The following is a 22244-nucleotide window of genomic DNA, read 5'->3' as shown; positions in this document are numbered from 1 at the left end:
ACTTTTGTGCAAAATAAGAACCTATCTTTGAAATGCTTTAAAAATTCAAAATTCTCCAATCAGTTTATGAGTATTAATCAATTCCAATACCTAGCCAATGGAATTTAAACAATGATAACCTAGTAAAATGGAAAGCCAAGTTTAACCCTATCTTTTCATTTGAAGAGTCTCTGTTTTGGTCTTTCAGTTTTATATAAAACTAGAGGCCCTGTGCACGAAATTTGTGCACAGGGGTGTGTGTGTGTCCCTCAGCCCAGCCTGCACCCTCTCCAATCTGGGACCCCTTGAGGGATGTCCGACTGCCCGTTTAGACCCTGTAGGATCGGGCCTAAATGGGCAGTCGGACATCCCTCTCACAGTCCAGGACTGCTGGTTCCCAACCACTTGCCTGCCTGCCTGCCTGATTGCCCTTAACTGCTTCTGCCTGCCAGCCTAATCACCCCCTAACCACTCCCCTGCCAGCCTGATCGACACCTAACTACACCCCTGCAGGCCTGGACGCCCCCAGTTGCCCTCCCCTGCCAGCCCGGTCACTCCTAACTGCCCTCCCATGCCAGCCTGGTCGCCTCAAACTGCCCTCCCCTGCCAGCCTGGTCGCCTCTACCTGTCCTCCCCTGCAGGCCTGGTCACCCCCAACTTCCCTCCCCTGCAGGCCTGGTCCCCCCCCCCAACTTCCCTCCCCTGCAGGCCTGATTGCCCACATCTGCCCTCCCCTGCCAGCCTGGTCGCCCCCAACTGCCCTCTCCTGCAGGCCTGGTTCCCCCCAGCTGCCCTCCCCTGCTAGCCTGGTCTCCCCTAACTGCTCTCCCCTGCCAGCCTGGTCGCCCCCAACTGCCCTCCCCTGCAGGCCTGGTCGCCCCCAACTTCCCTCCTCTGCAGGCCTGGTCCCCCCCAACTGCCCTCTCTTGCAGGCCTGGGTCCCTCCAACTGCCTTCCCTTGCAGGCGTGGTCCCTCCCAACTGCCCTCCCCTGCCGGCCATCTTGTGGTGGCCATCTTGTGTCCACATGGGCGTGGCCATTTTTGACCACATGGGGGTGACAATCTCGTCTGTTGAAGTGATGGTCAATTTGCATATTACCTCTTTATTATATAGGACTAGAGGCCCGGTGCATGAAATTTGTGCATGGGCGGGGGGGAATGTCCCTCAGCCCAGCCTGCACCTTCTCGCAATCCAGGACCCCTCAAATAGGGTCCCTAGGCTTGGCCGGTTATCAGGGCTTATCGGGGCTTTCCTTCCCCCCAGCTGCTGGCAGTTAGCCCCACCTCCACCACTACCACTGCTTGCCATCTGTGCGGTGCTGCCCCCCCTCCTCCGCAACTGGCAGCCTCCCTCTGCTGGCAACAAGTGTGGAGTGTGATCGCTTGGCTGGCCTGGGCCTCCCTCTGTGGGGCAATCAATCACGGGGCCCCTAGATCGATCTCCCCGCAGAGGGAGGCCCAGCCCACCCGGCGAGGGCTCCGCAATCAATCACCGCACAGAGGGTGGCCTGGGCCTCCCTCTTTGGGGCGATTGTGGAACCCCCCCTCCGGTTGATTGCCCTGCTGGCCGGTGGCCTGGGCATCCCTCTGCAGGGTAATCGATCGTGGAGCCCCCCCATCGATCACTCCGCAGAGGGTGGCCTGGGCCTCCCTTTGTGGGGCGATCATGGGGCGATTGCGGGGCCCCCAGCCAATCGCATCGCACCTGCCTTGGCTGGCCTGGCACCAGTGCATGTCATAGCATGGTCGTCCGGAAGATCGTCCAGACAGTTGTTCTGTTCAGTCGTTAGGTCGATTTGCATATTATGCTTTTTTTATTATAGACTAGAGGCCCAGTGCATGAAATTCATGCACGGGTAGGATCCCTAGTCCTGGCCAGTGATCAGGGCCGATTGGGGCCTTCTGGCTGCCAGCCGGGGCCTTCCTTCCCTGGCTGCCGGCTGGGGCCTTCCTTCATTCCGTGCCACCCCCTGGTGGTCAGAGCACATCATAGTGAGTGGTCGAACTCCTAAGGGAACACTTTGCATATTATCCTTTTATATATATAGATAATGCTATAGTTTACAGTGGGGTGTAAGTTATGTGTTCTTAAAGCCAAACATGAATTATTCATTTCTTAATTTAGGCAAAGTAATAGGAAAAAATGGAAAACTGATCCAGGAGATTGTGGACAAGTCAGGAGTTGTGAGGGTGAGAATTGAGGCTGAAAGTGAGAAAAATGTTCCACAAGAAGAGGTATGTTCTAATGCATATGTTTCTGGTTTGTATAAGAAAAATAAAAGATTTTTATTATTTTATTTGAGATTAATTTAGAGGCCTCTGTGATATGCACATAATGTAAATGTACAAATTCTTGATTATCAGACATGCCAGTTAGTGGTATAGTTGTAGACATGGCCTCTGTTAATTTTCTAATGCTGTGACTTTGGATTAGTCACTTTAATCCCTTTAGCTCTTATTTCTCAATCTTTAAAATGGGTTGTTGTAATTGTAAAAAAAAGTACAAAGCACTTTTCAAATATCATTTAATTTTACTGACTGAAACAAAATTGGGACACTTCTTAGGTTTCTGGCTTTTATGTTTTGCCTTTATTATTTTGTGTGTATGTATAAATATTTGTGTTGGGGGTTGGGGAGGTGAGGGCATGCTCTTCTGTACAATGGTACTGTGTTTAAAATAAAATCCAAATTGCCATAATTTTCATATATTATCTAGTCTTCCTTTTGTGAAAGGTTCTTTTGGCTGAAATTAAATCTTTGGGGTTTTTTTATTGCATGATTTTTGCATTCTGTTTTGTTTACCAAAACTGTTTATAATAATTTATCTTCTTAAAATATCATTGATACAATAATGGAGCTAAATAAAGACTTAAAATTAGTTATTTTTTCTCTTTTTTGTTTTACCAAGGAAATAATGCCACCAAATTCCCTGCCTTCCAGTAGTAACTCAAGGGTTGGACCTACTCCCTCGGAAGAAAAAAAACATATAGATATAAAGGAAAACAGCGCTCATTTTTCTCAACCTAACAGTACAAAAGTACAGAGGGTAAGAAATATTTATCACGTTGAATTACATTAAAAAGTAATTTCTTCCACTCAGATGTTACAAATGGGTGTTTCGGGTATTTTCTCTGGTTAGGCTTATAAGCTACTCATGTATTTTTTTCAAATCTGATTTTTAGGTTATGAGATATTATAAACCAAAGTGATACCTACTTTTCAGTTTATTCACAGTGACAAATCTTATGTTGTAAAGATAAAATGCAGGGTTGCATTTAATGGTCACATTTTTCTTTTGAGGGTGGACTTTAATTTTTCCATGTTGTCTCTTGAAATTTTGCAGGTTGTATTAGCTCAAAATGTACCGTCTGTTACACGCATTAGTTACTACTTAAAACCATATTTTAGAAACTGATTTTCAATATTTGAACTAACCTAACTGTTTAGAAATTAGTTTAAAAGTCCTACAGTGAAAGTCCTGCGTTCAGGCTTCTGTGTATCATTTGTTATAGTTAATGACATCACTTGCATTCCTTATACTGCTTTAGGTGTTAGTGATTTCATCAATTGTAGCAGGGGAATCCCAGAAACCTGAACTCAAGGCTTGGCAGGTAGGAAAACATTCCTTGAAAAATACATTTTAATTTTATATTTTAATGTTTATCCCCCTTGTTAAGAGAGACTACAAATGACCTTCAGGGTTGGAGTCTGGTGGAGGAGTGTTTGTGGGTACGTGAATTTATTGCCCTGGGGAGAAAGCTCAGATTTCTTCCTGTTGCTTATAAGGCTTTTCTTTCATGGTAACCTGTCCAATATCATTTGTTACAACTCCTCCCCCTTTGCATTCTAGAGAGACTTAAAGCCATACTGAAGTATTTAGAGGTCTCTGAACAGTCATACTGAACAGTCAGATGCATATGTTTTCTCCGCCTAGAGCACTCTTCTTCCTGCCACCATGCTTTGTCCTTACTCTTTATGCAGCTTTCTGTGTGTACTTGCCACAGGTCCCCTCCACATGACTGGCTGAAGAGCCTTTCTCCCTTCCGTGCTCCAGTGAATGTGCTGCCCCTATTGTAGCACTTAGTACGTAGACATTTACTTGTCTACCTCCTCAGCCACATTGTGAGTTCCTTGAGTGCAGGGACTTCTACATAGCTCGTGAGAACTGTTTATGGGGAAAATGTTGTGATTTACAAGAGATTCAAAGTAAAATGCCGTTTTATAAAGAGAAATATAATCTCAAGTGCATTAGATATTCCTCTCTGCTGGGCAGCTCAGTTCTCACCCTAGAACAGGGAATTACTTTTCTTGGTGTCAAGTATAGAAGGCCACCATTCTACTCTCACATTTTTCATTTTAATTTACTATTCTGGTCCACTAGCGATATGCTTAAATTAGAGTGGCACTGGATACACTAACAGTTTGGATATGTTGAAAAAGAAAATGTTTTAAAATTATTTGTCCCAAAGTTGATCAAACTAAATCAGTAACAGGGTTTCAAAGCTTATTTTGGTAGCATATAATCCAAAAGGAAGGATATAGCATTTCATCATATGACATTTTAGAAAATAGTATGGTTTACTGCTTTCTTAACAGTCAGTTGGGGGGAAAACTCAACAGTCAACATGTTTTTTAGAAGATCTGATCCATGGGCTTAATAATTTCCATAGTTCATATATTATTTGATGCAAAAAAAAATCTATTATGAAGCCCATGGGTTTTCAGTTGCACCTGATTATTCAGATGGTCATTGCTACTAGAAAGCAGTTTCTGTTCTATCAGATAAAGGTCAGTCTGCAAGCTGTATTTCCTAATTGTTCAGTTTTGTTCCCCAGTAACAGCCATGTTCATGTGGAAGGAAAAAGAAAAAACCTGTTCCAGCCCCACATCCATTTAAGATGCTGTGTACTGAATGCATGCAAGCAAAAGCAGCCCAGGAGTAGCCACACCTATCAAATGAATGCTCTTTTTAAAAGAGTGATACTTGCTAAAGAGACAGCTTCTTGGCTTCTAACACCTAGAAACTTCGCCTAGAAAATTATAATATTATATCCACATCAGAGCCATTGTATGCTTTTTTAGTTACTTGTGAATGTTAGTAACCATGTGTATTTCTTCAGCAAAATATTGAACTGTTCTCAACTTTGAATGTCATAATTGCCAGCTGTTAGTTAGCACAACTGGCCTAGGCTTCCCTATAACTTGTGACAAGAAATAGTGTTTTTTCTCATTTGTACTGATGGGCTGGAAGTATAAATTTTTAGTATACAACTTTTAAAAATCTATCCTTATATTAAAGTAGTACCATAGAGAGAAGATGAAACTTACCTTATGATTCAGCCTTTTATAATTTTGAGAGCAAATTATTGAAATGTATTATAGTGTTAAATTTTATGCTCATGGAAATGCCAGGTTTTTTCCCACTCAGTGCATTTTAATGTATCCCAATTCTGTTTGTGTTTTTTTTTTTTTTTTTTGGTACTCTGTTGACTTGGTTAGCTAATTTAATTTTTAATTTTGTACCATAGTGTCTAATTTTTAATGATTTTTAAAAGAAGTTGATTTTGATAAAAATTTTTAGATGAATTAGAGTATTTTGTTTATGCATCTCATGTTAAAGCCTGTATAATTTTGAATTACATAATTTGTGACTTTGCCAACATTTAATTGTAGTGTTTAAAACATAATAACCTGATTCATTTAAGGGGTTGCTATATTCATTCATCTGTCCTTATTCACAGATGTGTAAAATATGCCAATTACTTTTGTTTTCATGTATTATTGATTTATAGTTACAACAAACATTTGTGTACCTACTGTTTGTCAGACCCTGTACTAGGGATTGAGTCATTATTTGCATTTTTCAGATTAATACATTATTAATTTTATGGAATCATTGTCACCATTTCTTTTCCAGGGTATGGTACCATTTGTTTTTGTGGGAACAAAGGACAGCATCGCTAATGCCACTGTTCTTTTGGATTATCACCTGAACTATTTAAAGGTGAGAACAGCAAGATCTTTAATTTCAAATTCTCTTTGCACTAAAATATAAAAACTCCATAGTAAACCTTTCAGTAGTTAAGATTCATTCTGAACATTACAATGAATGACCTGTAAAAAGTAATAGACAAAATGCTCACTTTGTTTAGCTTATTATATTCCTTTTGAAAAAACAAGTCAATTTTCATCATCATCACAAATGTAAGGACCAGTATCCCAGTTCTCAATAAATTCCCCCGTTTCTCATTATTCCTCTTTTAAACCCTTGCACTCAATTTAGGTTAATCCTGTACACAGCTTTTTCATTAGGTTGATCCTTTCTAGCCTTTGTGAGTTTTCCACTTGCTTTTGTTGTCTCTTTTATGTCATTTATTAAGGAAATCCCAGTGTTTCAAGAAATCTTCTTTTTAAATGTGTACCCTTCATATTTTTCTCTATACTCTGTTATACAAAATAGAAATTATTTTTGTAGCATTTATGCCCCCTCTAGATTGCAAACTGGAAAGTAGGAACCAGGGGGCTACAAGGTATAAATGGAAAGGGCACTAGATTGGCAGTCCAGCGATTTGCTTCTAGATTATCCTTTGTCATGGACTAGCTGTGTGACTTTAGGCAAGTCAATTCCCTAGACTAGATGCTTTTTAAAATGTCTTCTCGCCAAAAAGTTCTATAAATCAATGAAATGGAGTCTTATCCATGTCACTTTATAATTCTATCCATGTGTATCAAAATATAATGTAACTGGTACTAAGTAATATTTTAAAAGTAATCCAACTTTCTATTTTATTTATAATGCTATCTTAAGAATTTGTTGCCGATTTCTTAGAGAAACAAAATTAAACAATTTCTACTTGTATGCAAATAAGGAATAAAAAGTTCAATAGTTAGACATTTCATTCATTTTTATGGTGGTTAGTTAATAATTGAAAGTGGGAAAGTTTTATCCAGCAAGGCTTGCATGGGTAGGATTTCCCATTGATTTGCTTATTTATTTTTATTTTAAAACATGTTTATGTGTAATCTGTTGTATGTGTTTTTCTTCATATTCTTAGCTTACATTAATTATGAAGACCTGGAGAGTTAGTGTTGCATTGTATTGATCCCTTGTTCTTTTGACTAATCTTTCTTAGATCTTTTGATTTATTCTTCACAATTGAATATCTTTTTTGGTTATCAGCAGCTGTCCTGTTGCCATTCTTTCCATCACCAGATCTTCACTTGATTGGGCTTGTCATCTTTCACCAAAAGGTGACTGCTTTGCCCCAGTGAGATAACATGGACTGCCATTCTGTTTTGCAAGATGTACCCATTCCATGAGCTATAACTATACTTTTGGAGTAAGCCACTCACTCAGCCGCAGTCTCTTCTTTGTTCAAATCCTTTATAAAACAGATTCTAGTTCAGAGCTCAGATCAAACTCACCCAAATCCTTACCTGCCCTTTCTTTCCCAGAAACTGCCACAACCAGATTTTAGGAGCTTAGCTTTTCAGGGGCTTCTCCAGTGACTGTTCATGTAGACAGTTTCTCTGGTGGCCTCTGCTTGACTGAGACACTCAGTACTACTACTATATTTATGGATCTAGCTCCCTATAGCCCACAAATGGGTAGATTGGAAGGATGAGGGTTATAATTGAGACTGTGTATGGATTTGACAGAACCCAACATATTGGAAGCACTGTATGTAAGGATCTGTCTGTGGACCCTAGGTGTATATTTTGATCAACTAAATTTATATTGTCCATCATACTTGGTCTAGCAGAGTTGTAGTGTTTAAGGGGTTTGCAAGGCATGATGTAAGACCTAACTTTTTTGGTCAGCTATTAAATAGTTTTCTGCCCTGTATAAGGAATATGATAATTTTCAATTCATTGAAAATAATTGTTCCTTAATTGTATAATCACATCCAAAGACCTACTGTAGTATATGTTCTTTGCAAACAAGATGGCCCAAACTCAATGCTTTGTAAATTAAGATATTAACTGGCAAATCTATTTCAATTCATATTATTTACAATGTGTGATTTTTAGGGTTAGCTGGTTAAATCTTTAAATGTCTATTTTCTGTATTCATACATTTTAGAGTTGTTTTATTCAGTATCCTGTCATTCAGAAATCCCAAAATTAGCATATCTGTGCCTTAACAGATTCCATTGAGTAATAGTGCCAAATCAAGCAACTTTAAATTCTATTAATGCTGAGTATTTTTGTTATATCTCTAATTCTGGGCATCAGTAATCTGTTACTTAATTTTGTTTTTAAGGAGATCATTCAGTTTCTTGATAATTCTGTATAACAGTGTTTACTATAAATTAAGAACTGAAATTGAAATATTTCCAATATACTTTTTTATCTGATGAAAAGGAGAAAGGTATTATTAAGTAAAATGAAGTAAAATGTCAAATTATTTTTACTGTTATCTTGTATATTTTAAATAGGAAGTAGACCAGTTGCGTTTGGAGAGATTACAAATTGATGAGCAGTTGCGACAGATTGGAGCTAGTTCTAGACCACCACCAAATCGTACAGATAAGGAAAAAGGCTATGTGACTGATGATGGTCAAGGAATGGGTCGAGGTAGTAGACCTTACAGAAATAGGGGGCACGGCAGACGCGGTCCTGGATATACTTCAGGTACAAACTAAGCATTTTACTCAGTAACTTTATCTGTTCCTACACTTAATAGCTGCTAACCTCTAATATTCATTAGAACCCCATTATAACTATTTCTCACTACATGTTTTCCGATTCACAATGGGTCAAATTGTGTTGCAAGAGACATAGAGTAAAAACCATAATGACACATAGCGTTCACAGGGCAGGTGTGAGTTCTGTCCACGTTCTGACTGGGGATAAATCTGCTTAAGCCCTTGTGTGTTGATGATTTTCTTAAGGCCTTTCCTAATTTTATTACTGTATAGCCAAAACTTTTTACATTTGTGTACTGTGGCTCATTTTTTGTCAGGCATGTGCTGGTCATACTTGCTGGATGGACTGTAAATCAGGGGTCTACATCCTGTGGCTCATAAGGTGATTTTGTATGGCATGGCCAAAGTCAGCCCTAGGCACAGTCAAGAAGTCGGCGAAGTTTCTCTTTGCCTTCCCAGCTCTTCTGTCAGTGCTTCTTTCTTCTCTCCCAGTACTTTTCCTGAACGCTGTCCCCACCTGCCAGTGCCTACTGTCTTTCTTGCTCAACTGTGTAACTACTATGTAATTTGCTGATGGTGGTATAAGGTATAATCCATCTCACAAATATTTGCGTTTCAAAAAGGAACTCTTTAAGATGGAAAGCCTTCAAGATCCACAGGAATGAAGCTATAATGGTGAAGCTATAATTGGTCATTAGCTCCAACAAAGGAAGAGAGAGAGGTAGTAGAGTTGACATTCTGGAGTTGGGGAGAGACATACCCACTCCTATGGCCAACTTTGAACCTAACCCGTAACCCTCTTTCAAAAGTCTGCTCTTTTTGATATTGAAGTCCCACCTCACTTTGGAGCTCTTCTTCCACTCCCATCCCTTACATCATTAACTCACCCCCTCAGGCATAATGAGTGTATTATAATAAAACTTTTATTAATAATAAATTATTCTAGTGGGAATGGGAAGAAAGGTTATGGACCAAGTATCAGGCAAGCATATCCCCATTCACCTGGTCCAATCCCTGTTCCCACAAGGGATCCTTCCCTGAGACAGTTGCCATGGTCGCCGCCTTTGCCACTCTCAGAGATGACCAAAATGTGTGCTGCATTCCCCTCTGTTCCTTAACCAAACCTTATTAAAAGGAACTATATAGAGGTTTTGTTTCTCAAAGTATTGCTTTTAACCATTGTAGACAACTTTTCCTCCAGAGAGCGCAGATGGTTAAAGGAGTATAGCTGTTTAATGATGTGGCATACTTAGATTTGAACTTAGATGGCTAATAAAATGCCTTTTTTTAAAAATGAGAACCAAAAATATTTTCCAAGATTACCTCAAAAATTGTAAAGCCCTTCATTTTGAATTTAAGATAATTTGTTTTACAAAATAGAAGGTGATAATACCCTTTGGTAGGCTTATAAATTGGGAAGAAGAGTATTAGATTACCCCTAAAAGGTCTCTGGAAGCTTCTGATAACCTAACTTTTTTTTTTTTAAGTCGGACAATGGTATATAACTTTTAACTCTCGATAGGAACTAATTCTGAAGCATCAAATGCTTCTGAAACAGAATCTGACCACAGAGACGAACTCAGTGATTGGTCATTAGCTCCAACAGAGGAAGAGAGGGAGAACTTTCTGCGCAGAGGAGAGGGACGACGACGTGGCGGTGGAGGAAGAGGACAGGGAGGAAGAGGGCGCGGAGGCGGCTTCAAAGGTAGAGGCTTTCTTTTTAAAGAAATCTTTATTGTTGAAAGTATCACATATAACCCCTTCTTCTCTCCCTCCTTCATTGACCTCTTCTAGTCCCCCCTCACCCCCCATCCTATATAATAAAAGGCTAATATGCAAATTGACCAGACGGCGAATGACCGGTCACTATGATGCGCACCGACCACCAGGGGGCAGATGCTCAACACAGGAGCTACCACCTGGTGGTCAGTGCACTCCCACAGGGGGAGCGCTGCTCAGCCAGAAACTGGGCTCATGGCTGGCGAGTGCAGAGGCGGTTGCAGGAGCCTCTCCCACCTCCACAGCACCGCTAAGGATATCCGACTGAGCCTAAGCCGGCAGTCAGACATCCCCCAAGGGCTCTTGACTGCCAGAGGGCGCAGGTCAGGCTGAGGGATCCCTCCCCCCCCCCCGAGTGCACTAACTTTGTACACCGGGCCTCTAGTAAGAAATAAAGGTGAATTGTAACAACTGCCTGCAGTTTGGTGAGAAATCTTGGTGACTTAACACCGTATTACCAAGACCCCAATTCTCCTGTTTTGTACTGCTCATCATAGTAAGGCTTCAGCCTTTCATACAGTAATTAACAGAATATTAGCCTTTCTTATGGTTCATGTAGAATATATAAATCAACACTGATAAATCAACACTCAGCTTCTTCAGAGTCTAAACATAATACCTGAAATTAGCTCAGATTGACCTGTGACAGTTGCATAGTTGTAATGCCTTCAAAATATTTTGTTTCTTGGCAGAATGCTGCATTATTAATCATTATGTAACTGTAATCACTAGATTGCTGATTATATTTTAGATTTTTTTGGTTGGTCTAAGTAAATTGAGGATATGGGAATAAAGAGCTTCCAATAAGCATGCTAAAATCAGTAATTGTTGAACCTTTTAAAACATCCCTATAGGAAACGATGATCACTCCCGAACAGATAATCGTCCTCGTAATCCAAGAGAGGCTAAAGGGAGAACCGCAGATGGATCCCTCCAGGTAAACCCATATGCCTTTTTCATCTAAATTATTTGCATTACGGTAGTTTGAAATTTAATGAGTTTATTTTTAAACATATTCAAAAATTATAAATTTGATATCCGAAATAATTTCCTTTTACCGTTACAACTGTGATAATCTTTGATTTTCATGCAAACATACAAAGATTTCTCCAGAGAATAATTAAAGTATTTGTGAAAACTTTGTCACATGACTTCAGTACCACATTGTTGGTTCCTCTGATTTCCCCAAGAAAAGAACACCCCAGAATGTACTGAGAGGGAGACCTGAGTAAACCTTGTGGGTCCCTCTTCCCCTGAGAAGCAGGAATAGAAGGAGGAATACTTAAATGGAAAGTAAGGAAAAGAAGGCATGTCTTTCAAACGTAATAATTGTAAAAGGCAGGGCTGATGATACTCAGCTAGAACCTGCTGAATCAGTCAGCTGCTTGTTTACAGTCAGCTGCTTGTTTACAATCAGCCTCTATTCTGAAACTTCCATATCAATTGGTTGTCACCTGTGCTGTATCTATTGTTAAATAATTTTAAAATTACCTCGGACAATGTCCAGACACCTTTGCTAAGTGTTTTGTGTGTGTTTTATCTAATTTAATCTTGCAGCAGCCACCTAAGGTAAGTCATTTTGTTCTTCTGTTTTAAAGGTTAGTAAATGGAAGTTTAGAAAGATTTAGTCCTTTGCCCAAAGTCACATAGTTAGCATATGGTGCAGTGATATTTGAACCCTGGTGTCTGATTCCAAGGGCACATGTTAACTACTGGTGGGTTCTTTAGGACCAGCATAGAAAAGACCTTAGACCTAGATAAAGAGATGGATGAAATAATGTACTTACATGTATTTTACAAAGATGTAAGGCATTTAATGTACCAATTTTGTAATTCCTTTCTTAAATGGACATATTTGATGAACTAGGCTTTTTTATCACATCGGTTAAAAGGATGCATATTTGTAACTAAAATGGCATATCGAAAGAAAGGCTGTATTTTTTATGTAAGTATGAGAATAGATGTAAATCAGACACTGACTGGCTTATTTCACTTAGCGTAATACTCTCCAGGTCCCTCTGTGCATGCAAAAATAAAATAAAATAAATCAAAGCACCAAACACTTGACAATAAAACATTTAAAACATACAACCATACCCAACACTTCAACTCATTTTGAAATTAGAGTGAACCATTTTGAGATATATGTAGCATTTGTACTTGAAGCAGATCAATATTTGTCATTATTTTAGGCCCATTTGTCAATATTACCTTCCCTTTGTACAGTGTCTAGAATTCTGTTAGCAGTGTTTTAAGTGTCCTGTGTTGGAACTTAAAATATTGTATAAATCAGTATTTTATTTGTAATTGCATTAATCTTTACACTCTTCCTGGGATTCCAGTCCCTCTGCTAATTAGTGTCTTCAAATTTCCCTGTACAATTTTTCTTCAGAGTTCAAGTTATATTATCATCTGACTTTCCTTACTGAAATACAAGCTGCTAGAAACCAATGCTCATATTCTTCTACCATAGACAATGGGAGCACTCAGTATAGACAAACTTAATCACACCCATGATGGACATAAAGGTGTAAACTGAAGGCTAGTTAATAAGAGAGCTATTATTCTGGTAAAGTCAGGTTCGGAAGATATTAATTTGCCTCTTTTTTCCTGCATTTCATAATCTTTGAAGAATAACCCATTCTTTTGAACTCTTAATATTATAGCCATGTATATTTTGTAATAGTCATTCATTTTAATTATTTGTTTCTCACTGTTTTATTCTGCTTAGAAGAAGACACGGTAGGATTGTGAGTTTTTGTCTAACTTTGAATGCAATGAGATGACCAGTGGCTTCCAGTTAAAGAAGAAGAGTGTCTTAAAATCATAAAATAAAGATCCTACCTGACCTAATTCCTTTCACTACTTCTATTTTCATCCCCCATTTCCCTTTTTGACATGTGGAGTTTACACTTCAGGCTTAAATTTCTTGTCAGGCCAATTACAGATTACAATAGGATTTGGTGTGTGTATATAACAAATATAACTTGTTTTAGATCAGAGTTGACTGCAATAATGAAAGGAGTGTCCACACTAAAACATTACAGAATACCTCCAGTGAAGGTAATCGGCTGCGCACGGGTAAAGATCGTAACCAGAAGAAGGAAAAGCCAGACAACGTGGATGGTCAGCAACCACTTGTGAATGGAGTACCCTAAACTGCATAATTCTGAAGTTATATTTCCATTACCATTTCCGTAATTCTTATTCCATATTAGAAAACTTTGTTAGGCCAAAGACAAAAGGTAGGCAAGGTGGCACAGGGCATGAAATGAACACAAATTCTGTTTAAGAATTTTATTTTTCTGGTATTGGCCATAAGCAACAATTCTCAGATTTGCACAAAAATGATATCTTGATCTTGAAATTTTCAAGCACTGCTTTTAAGTATACTTAGCACTTCAGGACAGGATTTTAGTTTGGTTTATTTTTTAAAGTACTGAGAAGTGATATTCTTTGTTAATTTGGATCATTTTCCTACATCGGTGATAACACTGGTACATTTCAGTTTTTCTGAATAAATAGCACTTATGGTAATCATATTAGACTTATGTTTTCAGTCTTGTTTAGAAGTCAATGAAATAGTATGTCATTTCATGTCCTGTGTCAATTTATGTGTTGGTCCACTATTTCAGTATTTTAGTGGACCCTGAGATGTGTGTGATGTGACATTTGTCATTCCATTAGCAAAAAAAAAAAAAAAAAAAAAAGTTGTATGATCTGTGCCTTTTCTATATCTTGGCAGGTAGGAATATTATATTTGGATGCAGAGTTCAGGGAAGATAAGTTGGAACACTAAATATTAAAGATGTTGCAAACCCTGTCAAACATTAGTACTTTATAGAAGAATGCATGCTTTCCACTTTTGTTCCTTGCATAAACATCAGGTTAGGCAGTATAAAGAATAGGATTGTTTTTGTTTATGTTTTGTTGCACTGAAGTTTGACAAATAGTGTTATTGAGAGGGTTGTGTAATTTTTTTTCTAAATAGACAGGAGAAGAAATAACTGTCTTTTCATTTGAGAGAGGCTAAAATGTTTTCAGCGAGGAGCAAATCTTTTTTGATTGAAAGTTAGTAAAATATGCCTGCTCTTTGGCCTGATGACCAGTTTTAACTTAGAGCCTTTTTTATTTTGTCCTCCCCTTGTTTTGTGAAGTTTTTCATATTTTAATTTCAGGCTTAATTTGGGGAGATAGGAGGGTCATTTCTATGTGTGCATAATAAACCTGTGAAGTACAGGTACTTTGTCTAAGAAATATTGGAAGCAGGTTAAATGTTTTGTAAACTTTGAAATATTAGGTCTAATGCATAAGCAGAATTGGAAAGCAGACTAAGATTGGTTAACAAATAACTTTTTTTTGTTTCTTTTTCTTTTTTGATGTGTTGGGTTTGGTTTTGTTTTTAAGTCTTTTTTTTTAATGGGTGAAATTTAGTGAGGCAAATTATGTGAAGGACCTTCACTCTAAGATGTTATATTTTTCTTAAAAAGTAACTCCCAAGCCGGGGTACCACTGAATCTGTAGAGCCGTACAAACAGAAGTTCTGCCTCTGATGTATTTTGTGAGTTTGTTTCTTTGAATTTTCATTTTACAGTTACTTTTCCTTGCATACAAATAAACATAAAATGGCAACAAACTGCACATGATTTCAAGAATATTAAAAAGTCTCTTAAAAGTATTGCCAAATTAATGTTGATTTCTAGTTATTTATTCTTGGAATGTATAGTATTTGAAAACAAATTGGTACCTTGCACACATCATCTGTAAGCTGTTTGGTTTAAAATACTGTAGATAATTAACCAAGGTAGAATGACCTTGTAATGTAACTGCTCTTGGGCAATATTCTCTGTACATATTAGCGACAACAGATTGGATTTTATGTTGACATTTGTTTGGTTATAGTGCAATATATTTTGTATGCAAGCAGTTTCAATAAAGTTTGATCTTCCTCTGCGAAATTGATGTTGATGCAATCCTTACAAATGATTGCTTTTAAAGTTTTAAGATAGAAAAAGAAATCTATAGAAAGTGTTGTTATAAAATGTAACTGTTACCATTGGAAATTCACGTCCTAGAAAGTTAGCCGTTATCTACCAACTTTCAATAACTTGATCATGTTTAATAAGGTGAAAAAAATCAACAAAATGGTACAGAAGCACATTGTGCCATTACAATATGCACTAAGTCTCTTTTTTTACAAAGGCTGAATTCAGCAGGGCGCTAACTTGCTTAAATGTGAATTATTAACTTCTAAAACTGTAATTTGATTCACATGTTTTCAAATAGAGTTGGAGTTGATTCATATTACAATATTTGTGTGCTAAATGTGTATGTTTTTCAGTTAAAAGTTATGATGTTTTTAAAATCTTATTAAAGTTTCAAAAAATCTGAAGATTGTTTATCTAGATGTAAATTTTTATTAAAAAGTTGCACTTATGAAAAAGCAAAAAATTAGTCTGACAAATGTTTGCTCCTGGTCTTAAATTTCTAAATATATTTTTAAAAATTAATGATATGTGGGGGGAAAGTTATTTACCATGCATAGCGTATATGCCTTGCAAATCTTTTATGTGTCCTTAAAAGGTAAAAATGTTGATATTTGAAAATATAATTCTTCATATTCCCAGTTAGAAGATTTCAACACATTAATTATATAGAATGCCACTAAACCATATTAAACACATACTTTTGTCTGTGTAACCATAAACATACCCTGCCATTTGGAAAATATTAAATGTGTCTATGTAGCTAAAAGTGAAAATAACTTTGATGTCAATATCTCAGAAAATAAATGACAAGACTGAGGTAGAATGTGCCTGAATTGGCTATTGTGGTCACTTCAAGGAACTCTGGTGCAGCCTGGAAAAGAAGGGTAGAAATGGAGAGGCAACAGTGTCAAAGTTCTGCGTGGTGTTAGTCCAAAATGATCCAATGATGCAGGACAATCTCCTCTACATTGATGTTTTTTGTTTTGTTTTTCAGAAAAATATGCCTTTGTTTTCTGCTTGTCTAGTTTTTCATTGTGGTACTTTGTGGTTCTTTGATACTTGTTCTGCCTAGTTATGGGCTCCTCCAGAGCCAAAAGAGCTGATCACAGTCTATTAGAGGTTGTAGGTACAAACAATCTTCAAGTAACTTGGTTGAGTTTTCTTGGTTTCACAGTATTTTTCAGTGCTACACATGAACAGCCTGTTGGCAGTAATGGCCTTGAGACTCAACTGGATTCACTCAGAGGCATTTCTCTCATCTGATCATGATCTTGAAGGTCCTGGTATCTTGAAGTCCACTGCCCTTTTAGAGTCAATATACTGATTTGATCCCTATTGAGCCAGTTTGTTTCATGACCATAAACAGCATCTTTCCCTCATAACCCTCTGATCCCTCTGATAACCAGTTATTCAGAAATAGCCATTACCAGATGCTCATCTTGATTGCTTAGAAGGCTTAACAGGTACCAGCATTTAAATCTTGAGCATCTTTTTTTGTTTAGGGCTGTTTACAAATTTTATTTGGGACTAAAGTTTCCTTCTATTTTGCAGAACTTTAAGAAATGGGGGAATTATTTTTTATGCTAAGGAGTTTTATTGTTAGTGGGAGAGGTATTCTAAAAAGTCTTTGCAAGTATAGCTGCTAAATGCTTAAAAACTGACCTTCAAAATTGATTGCTTAAAATTTTTGCCACCAGTTTTGGTATACCATACAACTTAATCACAGGAGTAGTTTGAAAATTGGAAAGAAGATTAAGTATCAACAAAAGATGGTTCCATGGAATCCTGGAAATTAGGGTCTATTAATCATTATTCAGTATCATACAGAACTTGAATGGCTTGCTAAGAGGAAAAAAAGAATGCTAGTGTTATTTCAAGTATAAAGCTTTTTTTTATTGTTAAATGCTAAGACATCTTTATCAGATTTCTCTAGCGATCAATACTTGTAAGATAATTGCATCAAAGAACAGTACTAGTGATCAAGAAATATATATCATTGAAGGGGCAAGTGGAGCATAGATACTACATGATAGAAAAGGACATACGGAGTTATGCTGTAAAAAGGATGAATCCAGAGATAGAGTCCATACTTGACCAGGGCATGGAATAGCTTTGTGATAATTGGATGAGTCATTTCACCTCTAGGTTTCGATCTTTTGGGTTAAATAAATGGTTGCTAAGGTATCTGAACTCCAAAGTGTGTACACATTAATAAAGTATTCATGTTTTATATGGAGAAAGCTACAGAGAGTGTTAACAAACCACCCACATGATTTCATCAGGTTCTCATTAAATATTTACCAAACATTCACTGAATAGCAGGCACTTCACAAGCTTTTTAGGGAGGGATACAAAGATTCTATTGCATGTCTTTTGAAAGCTCAGTTTGTTTGTTTTTAATAGAATTTATTGGGTTGACATTGGTTCACAAAACCATACAGGTTTCAAATGTACACCTCAAAATATCTGCACACCCATCATGCACTCTTTCAGTTCCCATTCATCTACCTTTGCCCACCTCCTCCTAGCCTCCACTCCTGTTTCCCCCTGGCTATCACCACATTGTTGTCTGTGTCTATGTGTTACGTATACATGTTTTCTGGCCAATTCCTTCACCTTCTTTCAACTAGTTTCCCCACCGCCATCCCCTCTGACAGCTGTCAGTCCATGCCTCTGTTTCTATTTTGTTCCATCAGTTTATTCTGTTCATTAGATTCCACATATAAGTGAGATCATATAGTGTTTGTCTTTCTCTGACTGGCTTAGTTCACTTAGCATAATAATCTCCAGGTCCAACCATGCTATTGCAAAATGTAGGAGTTCCTTCTTTTTAATGGGCTGCTAGTATTCCATTGTGTAAAGGTACCACAGTGAAAGCTCAGTGTTGAGTGAGCTTTATGAGTCAATGGGCAGTTCTGGTATATGGTATAGTAAGTGTGAAGATGCTTAGGGTGCGGTGGGAGCTCTTTGGAGAAACACATTCAGTCGTTGGTTTTGTTGTCAGGAAAGGGCTTCTCAGGTGAAGTGAAATCTTACATATGAGGGAGGACAGATTGGAAGAGTTAGCCAGAAGAAAATGTACTGCAGGCATTGATCTAGGTATGAAAAAGTGTACTATTCAGGAAGCTTCCAAGATTTCAGTGTGACTCAGACATAGAATTTGAGATAGGGATTAAGAGAGGTGAGCTAGAGATACTGTCAAGGAGCGTCTATGGTGCCACATTAGAAGCTAGACTTTAGGAAGCCTTTGAAGGATTAGAAACAGATTTACACTTGTGTGGAGGGACAGATAGGATTGCCGCACAGCTTGAATCCTCTGTCCAGTTGCCTGGTTACCAGCTAGCAGGAGGTACTAGGCCCAAATCCTCTGCCCCACAGTCCAAATCTAGCTTCCCACAAGGTCACAGCTGCCCTGACAGATGGTATTTAAGTCCTGATTTGATCATCTGCATGCAAGGCTGTTGTCAGGGTTGCCCTGTGGAAGGGTAGACTCAGGTTTTTTAGTACAGTCACAAGGTGCAGCCAGCAGTGCCCCAGCCTTTGCATGGCTGCATGAGTGAATGGGTGTCCATATGCCTCTTCTTTCTGATTCACCTTGCTAGTATTTTTCCCTTTTCCTTTTGCATGTTAGTATGCTGTTTGCCTTCATCCACTGCTTTACAGATGGTTCCCAATAGGCAAACCACTTATTCCATCTGGCCTTTTGAAAATAGCAAAAGGGATCAAATAAGCCATACCAAGGGATGGACCACATCCCTCCTAGGGCTGGTGGTGGGAAACCTAGCTGAGCTGAAATCACTGGTGAACATGTTATTGTAGTGTATATGTATGGCCATGCCATGTGCCACAAAGGCCCTGGAAAGTTCTCCATGTAAGGCAGATTGAGAAAGTTTGATTCCTTAATACACACTCCCTTACAAGTCAGCCAGTCATGTGAGCCTATGGTAGAAGAGAAAAGAGCCCTTGGTCCCAAGTGCACTAAAACAGTAGATGAAACCTAACCTTTTAGATTTGAAATCTGTCGTGTAGTGTAGCATCCAGGGGCTTGAGGGGTGGTGGTTGAGGTATAGCCTGAGGGGCTTCAATATGCTAACAGAGAATTTGACTCCCAGCAATGGTCACAGGAGTCCCTTGAGGCTTAAAATGCTTAGGCTACACCCATGAGTTAAGTGACACTGAATGGGAAACATTTGGGGATTACCACCAGATTCCCTTTTGCTGAATGAATTGGCTAGTCCAACCTTTGGGAGGAGAGCAAATGTGCCTGCCCTGTGCTTGAATTAGATACTCCTGAAAATTGGATTCACATAGCCACAAAGAGGAGACTTCCCCAAGGTGCTGAATGAAAACTGGAACATGTCTACTGAGGTCACAGCTTCTTTGAAGCACTCTGGCATTATATAATGGTTGGGTGAAAATCCTAGGCATCAGGGATAACTCATGATCAAATGAACTTAATTCAGAGAATGCTGGAAAAGTTGATGCAATCTTACATGAGGATATTTCTTACTTGACTCTGCCAGGTAGTAAGGGATGGGATAATACTTTAGGGTTGATTTATGTGCCACCCTAAAGTGGCACACTATATAATGGGCCCTATAAGGTTTTCCAAGTCTCAGCAGAAATTAAAATGAGGGAGAAGAGCACCACTCCAGACTTCATTCTGAGGCTCCCTAAGGCAGCACGCTTTGGGGCTGGTGGGCTGATAAGCAACCTAAGTCACTCCAAAGAGGTTTCAGGGAGAATAGAAAAAAAAAAAAAAAAGGCTGAGCCTGGCCAACGTGGCTTGGTGATTGAGCATTGAACTATGAACCAGGAGGTCATGATTCCTGGTCAGGGCATATGCCCGGTGTGGGGCATTCAGGAGCCAGCTGATCAATGATTAGCTCTCATCATTCATGTTTCTATCTCTCTGTCTCTCCATCTCTGAAATCAATAAAAATATATTTTAAAAAATTATATTACTTGTGTTTTCTTCTCTAGGATTTTCTGTGTAAAAAGAAACATTTTAAATTGACAGAGCATGAAGTTCACCTTGACTATCCTGCCTCAGGCATTTTGGACTTTCTCAGAAATACTTAATAACTGCAATATATCAGTGATAAGTTGGGCAAGCCCATTCCATTATATTGATGACATTTTTTAAATTTATCTTTATTTAAGAGTCTGTTCTAAGTCAACCAAATTTGATTCGGGAGTGCTGCAGTAAAAAGCCACAGAAGCAATACAGGCCCATCAGAATTTCAGACCTCTAGGAAATGGGCACTTGCAGTTGGTACTGGTACCTGGGTAACTCCCAGGCAGTCCTTTATAGGGCTGGGATTTAGACCACTAAGGAGGGGGTGCCAACAACTGGCTGATACTGGTGTCTCTGAGATGTGATACTGGTTCTGAAAGAAGTGTGTGTCGGGGGGATGGATCTGGAAATTGAATTCAGCTGCTGCTACTAAACCATTTCTGCCAGAGTGAAGAACCATGGTCTTCCAATCTCCCTTTAGATCAGTGGTTCTCAACCTTTCTAATGCCGCAACCCTTTAATACAGTTGAGAACAACTGCTTTAGAGCCTCTTATCAGAACTTAATAGGCAGCACTAACAAAGGATAAATGTGGTGTTTAGAGTCCCAGACAAGACTCACAAAGCAGAGTATAGAAAGAAGGATGATGTGGAGCTGAGGGACACTAGCTTAATTATTGACAAAGTGCAACAATCCAAAAACCTGTGAAATGGAAATGGTACATCCAATTAGGTGTCGAGCCAACTGCAAGAATAGGTAGCTGCCCACCCAGTAGGTACTGAGATGGCCCCATTGCCTGCTTTGCTTGAACTACTGGCTAGATGGGGATCTCAATTTTGAGACTAGGTACCATACAAGGAAGCCTGTTTCACTAATGGGTAAGCAAGTTCAGTGGAATACTAAGCGATCCTAATATATAAAAACCCTGGGTCGTAACGACCAGAGACTGACCAACCGGAAGTCAGTGCTGGCCCCCAAGCAAGTGGTAAGGGGCAATCAGGCAGGTAAGCAGAGGGGTTAGGGGTGATCAGGTAGGCAGACCAGCAGTTAGGGGTGATCAGGTAGGCAGGCAAGTGGTTAGGGGAGATCAGGTAGGCAGATGGCCCCTCGCAGGTCTGGCCCCACCCCCAAGCAAGCATTAGGGGCAATCAGGCAGGCAGGCAGAGTGGTTAGAGGTGATCAGGTAGGCAGGCAAGCAGTTAGGGGAGATCAGGTAGGCAGACAGCTTCTCGCAGGGCTGGCCCCACACCCAAGCAAGTGGTTAGGGGCAATCAGGCAGGCAGAGTGGTTAGGGGTCATCAGGTAGGCAGACGGCCCCATGCCGGGCTGGCCCCACCCCCAAGCAAGCAGTTAGGGGCAATCAGACAGGCAGAGTGATTAGGGGTGATCAGATAAGCAGACCAGAGGTTAGAGGAGATCAGGTAGGCAGACGGCCCCTCACCGGGCTAGCCCTGCCCCCAAGCAAGCGGTTAGGGGCAATCAGGCAGGTAGGCAGAGTGGTTATGGGTGATCAGGTAGGCAGATGGTCCCTCACAGGGCTGGCCCCGCCCACCAGCAAAGAAAGAGGGAGGCCCAGGCCAGCCAAGCCATTTCACCCCAGCCGGTTGCCTGCAGAGGGAGGCCACTGGTGGCAGGGGAGGAGGAGGCAGCGCTGCACAGATGGCAAGCAGTGGCAGTGGCAGGGGGTGGGGCCAGCTGCCTGCAGCCCAGGGAAGGACAGCCCTAATAGGCCCTGATCTCAGGCCAGGCCTAGGTAGCCTACCCAAGGGGTCCCGGATTGTGAGAGGGTGCAGGCCGTGCTGAGGGACCACCCCCCCAGGTGCACGAATTTTC

At 39.6% G+C, this 22244-nt stretch overlaps 1 protein-coding gene across 13 annotated transcripts in view; it reads left to right on the top strand.

The window, feature by feature from the left end:
- The window catches only part of FMR1 (fragile X messenger ribonucleoprotein 1), a 40021-nt gene extending 25884 nt beyond the window's left edge, over positions 1–14137 (top strand). The window contains exons 10-17 of one of the 13 annotated variants that reach the window (XM_079765415.1): positions 2106–2215; positions 2889–3026; positions 3529–3591; positions 5898–5984; positions 8419–8614; positions 10226–10333; positions 11262–11344; positions 13455–14137. In XM_079765415.1, coding sequence (XP_079621541.1) covers positions 2106–2215; positions 2889–3026; positions 3529–3591; positions 5898–5984; positions 8419–8614; positions 10226–10333; positions 11262–11344; positions 13455–13565 — 896 coding nt within the window. In that variant the 3' untranslated portion in view covers positions 13566–14137. Of the gene's footprint in view, positions 1–2105; positions 2216–2888; positions 3027–3528; positions 3592–5897; positions 5985–8418; positions 8615–10150; positions 10334–11261; positions 11345–13403 lie in introns of all 13 variants that reach the window. The other 12 variants (XM_079765412.1, XM_079765413.1, XM_079765409.1 and 9 more) reach the window with 12 other exon arrangements.
- The last annotated feature ends 8107 nt before the right edge of the window (positions 14138–22244 follow it).

This window comes from Cnephaeus nilssonii (genome assembly GCF_951640355.1).
Source record: "Cnephaeus nilssonii genome assembly, chromosome: X".
Classification (NCBI taxonomy): Eukaryota; Metazoa; Chordata; class Mammalia; order Chiroptera; family Vespertilionidae; genus Cnephaeus; species Cnephaeus nilssonii.
This window is presented reverse-complemented; position numbering and strand designations above follow the sequence as displayed.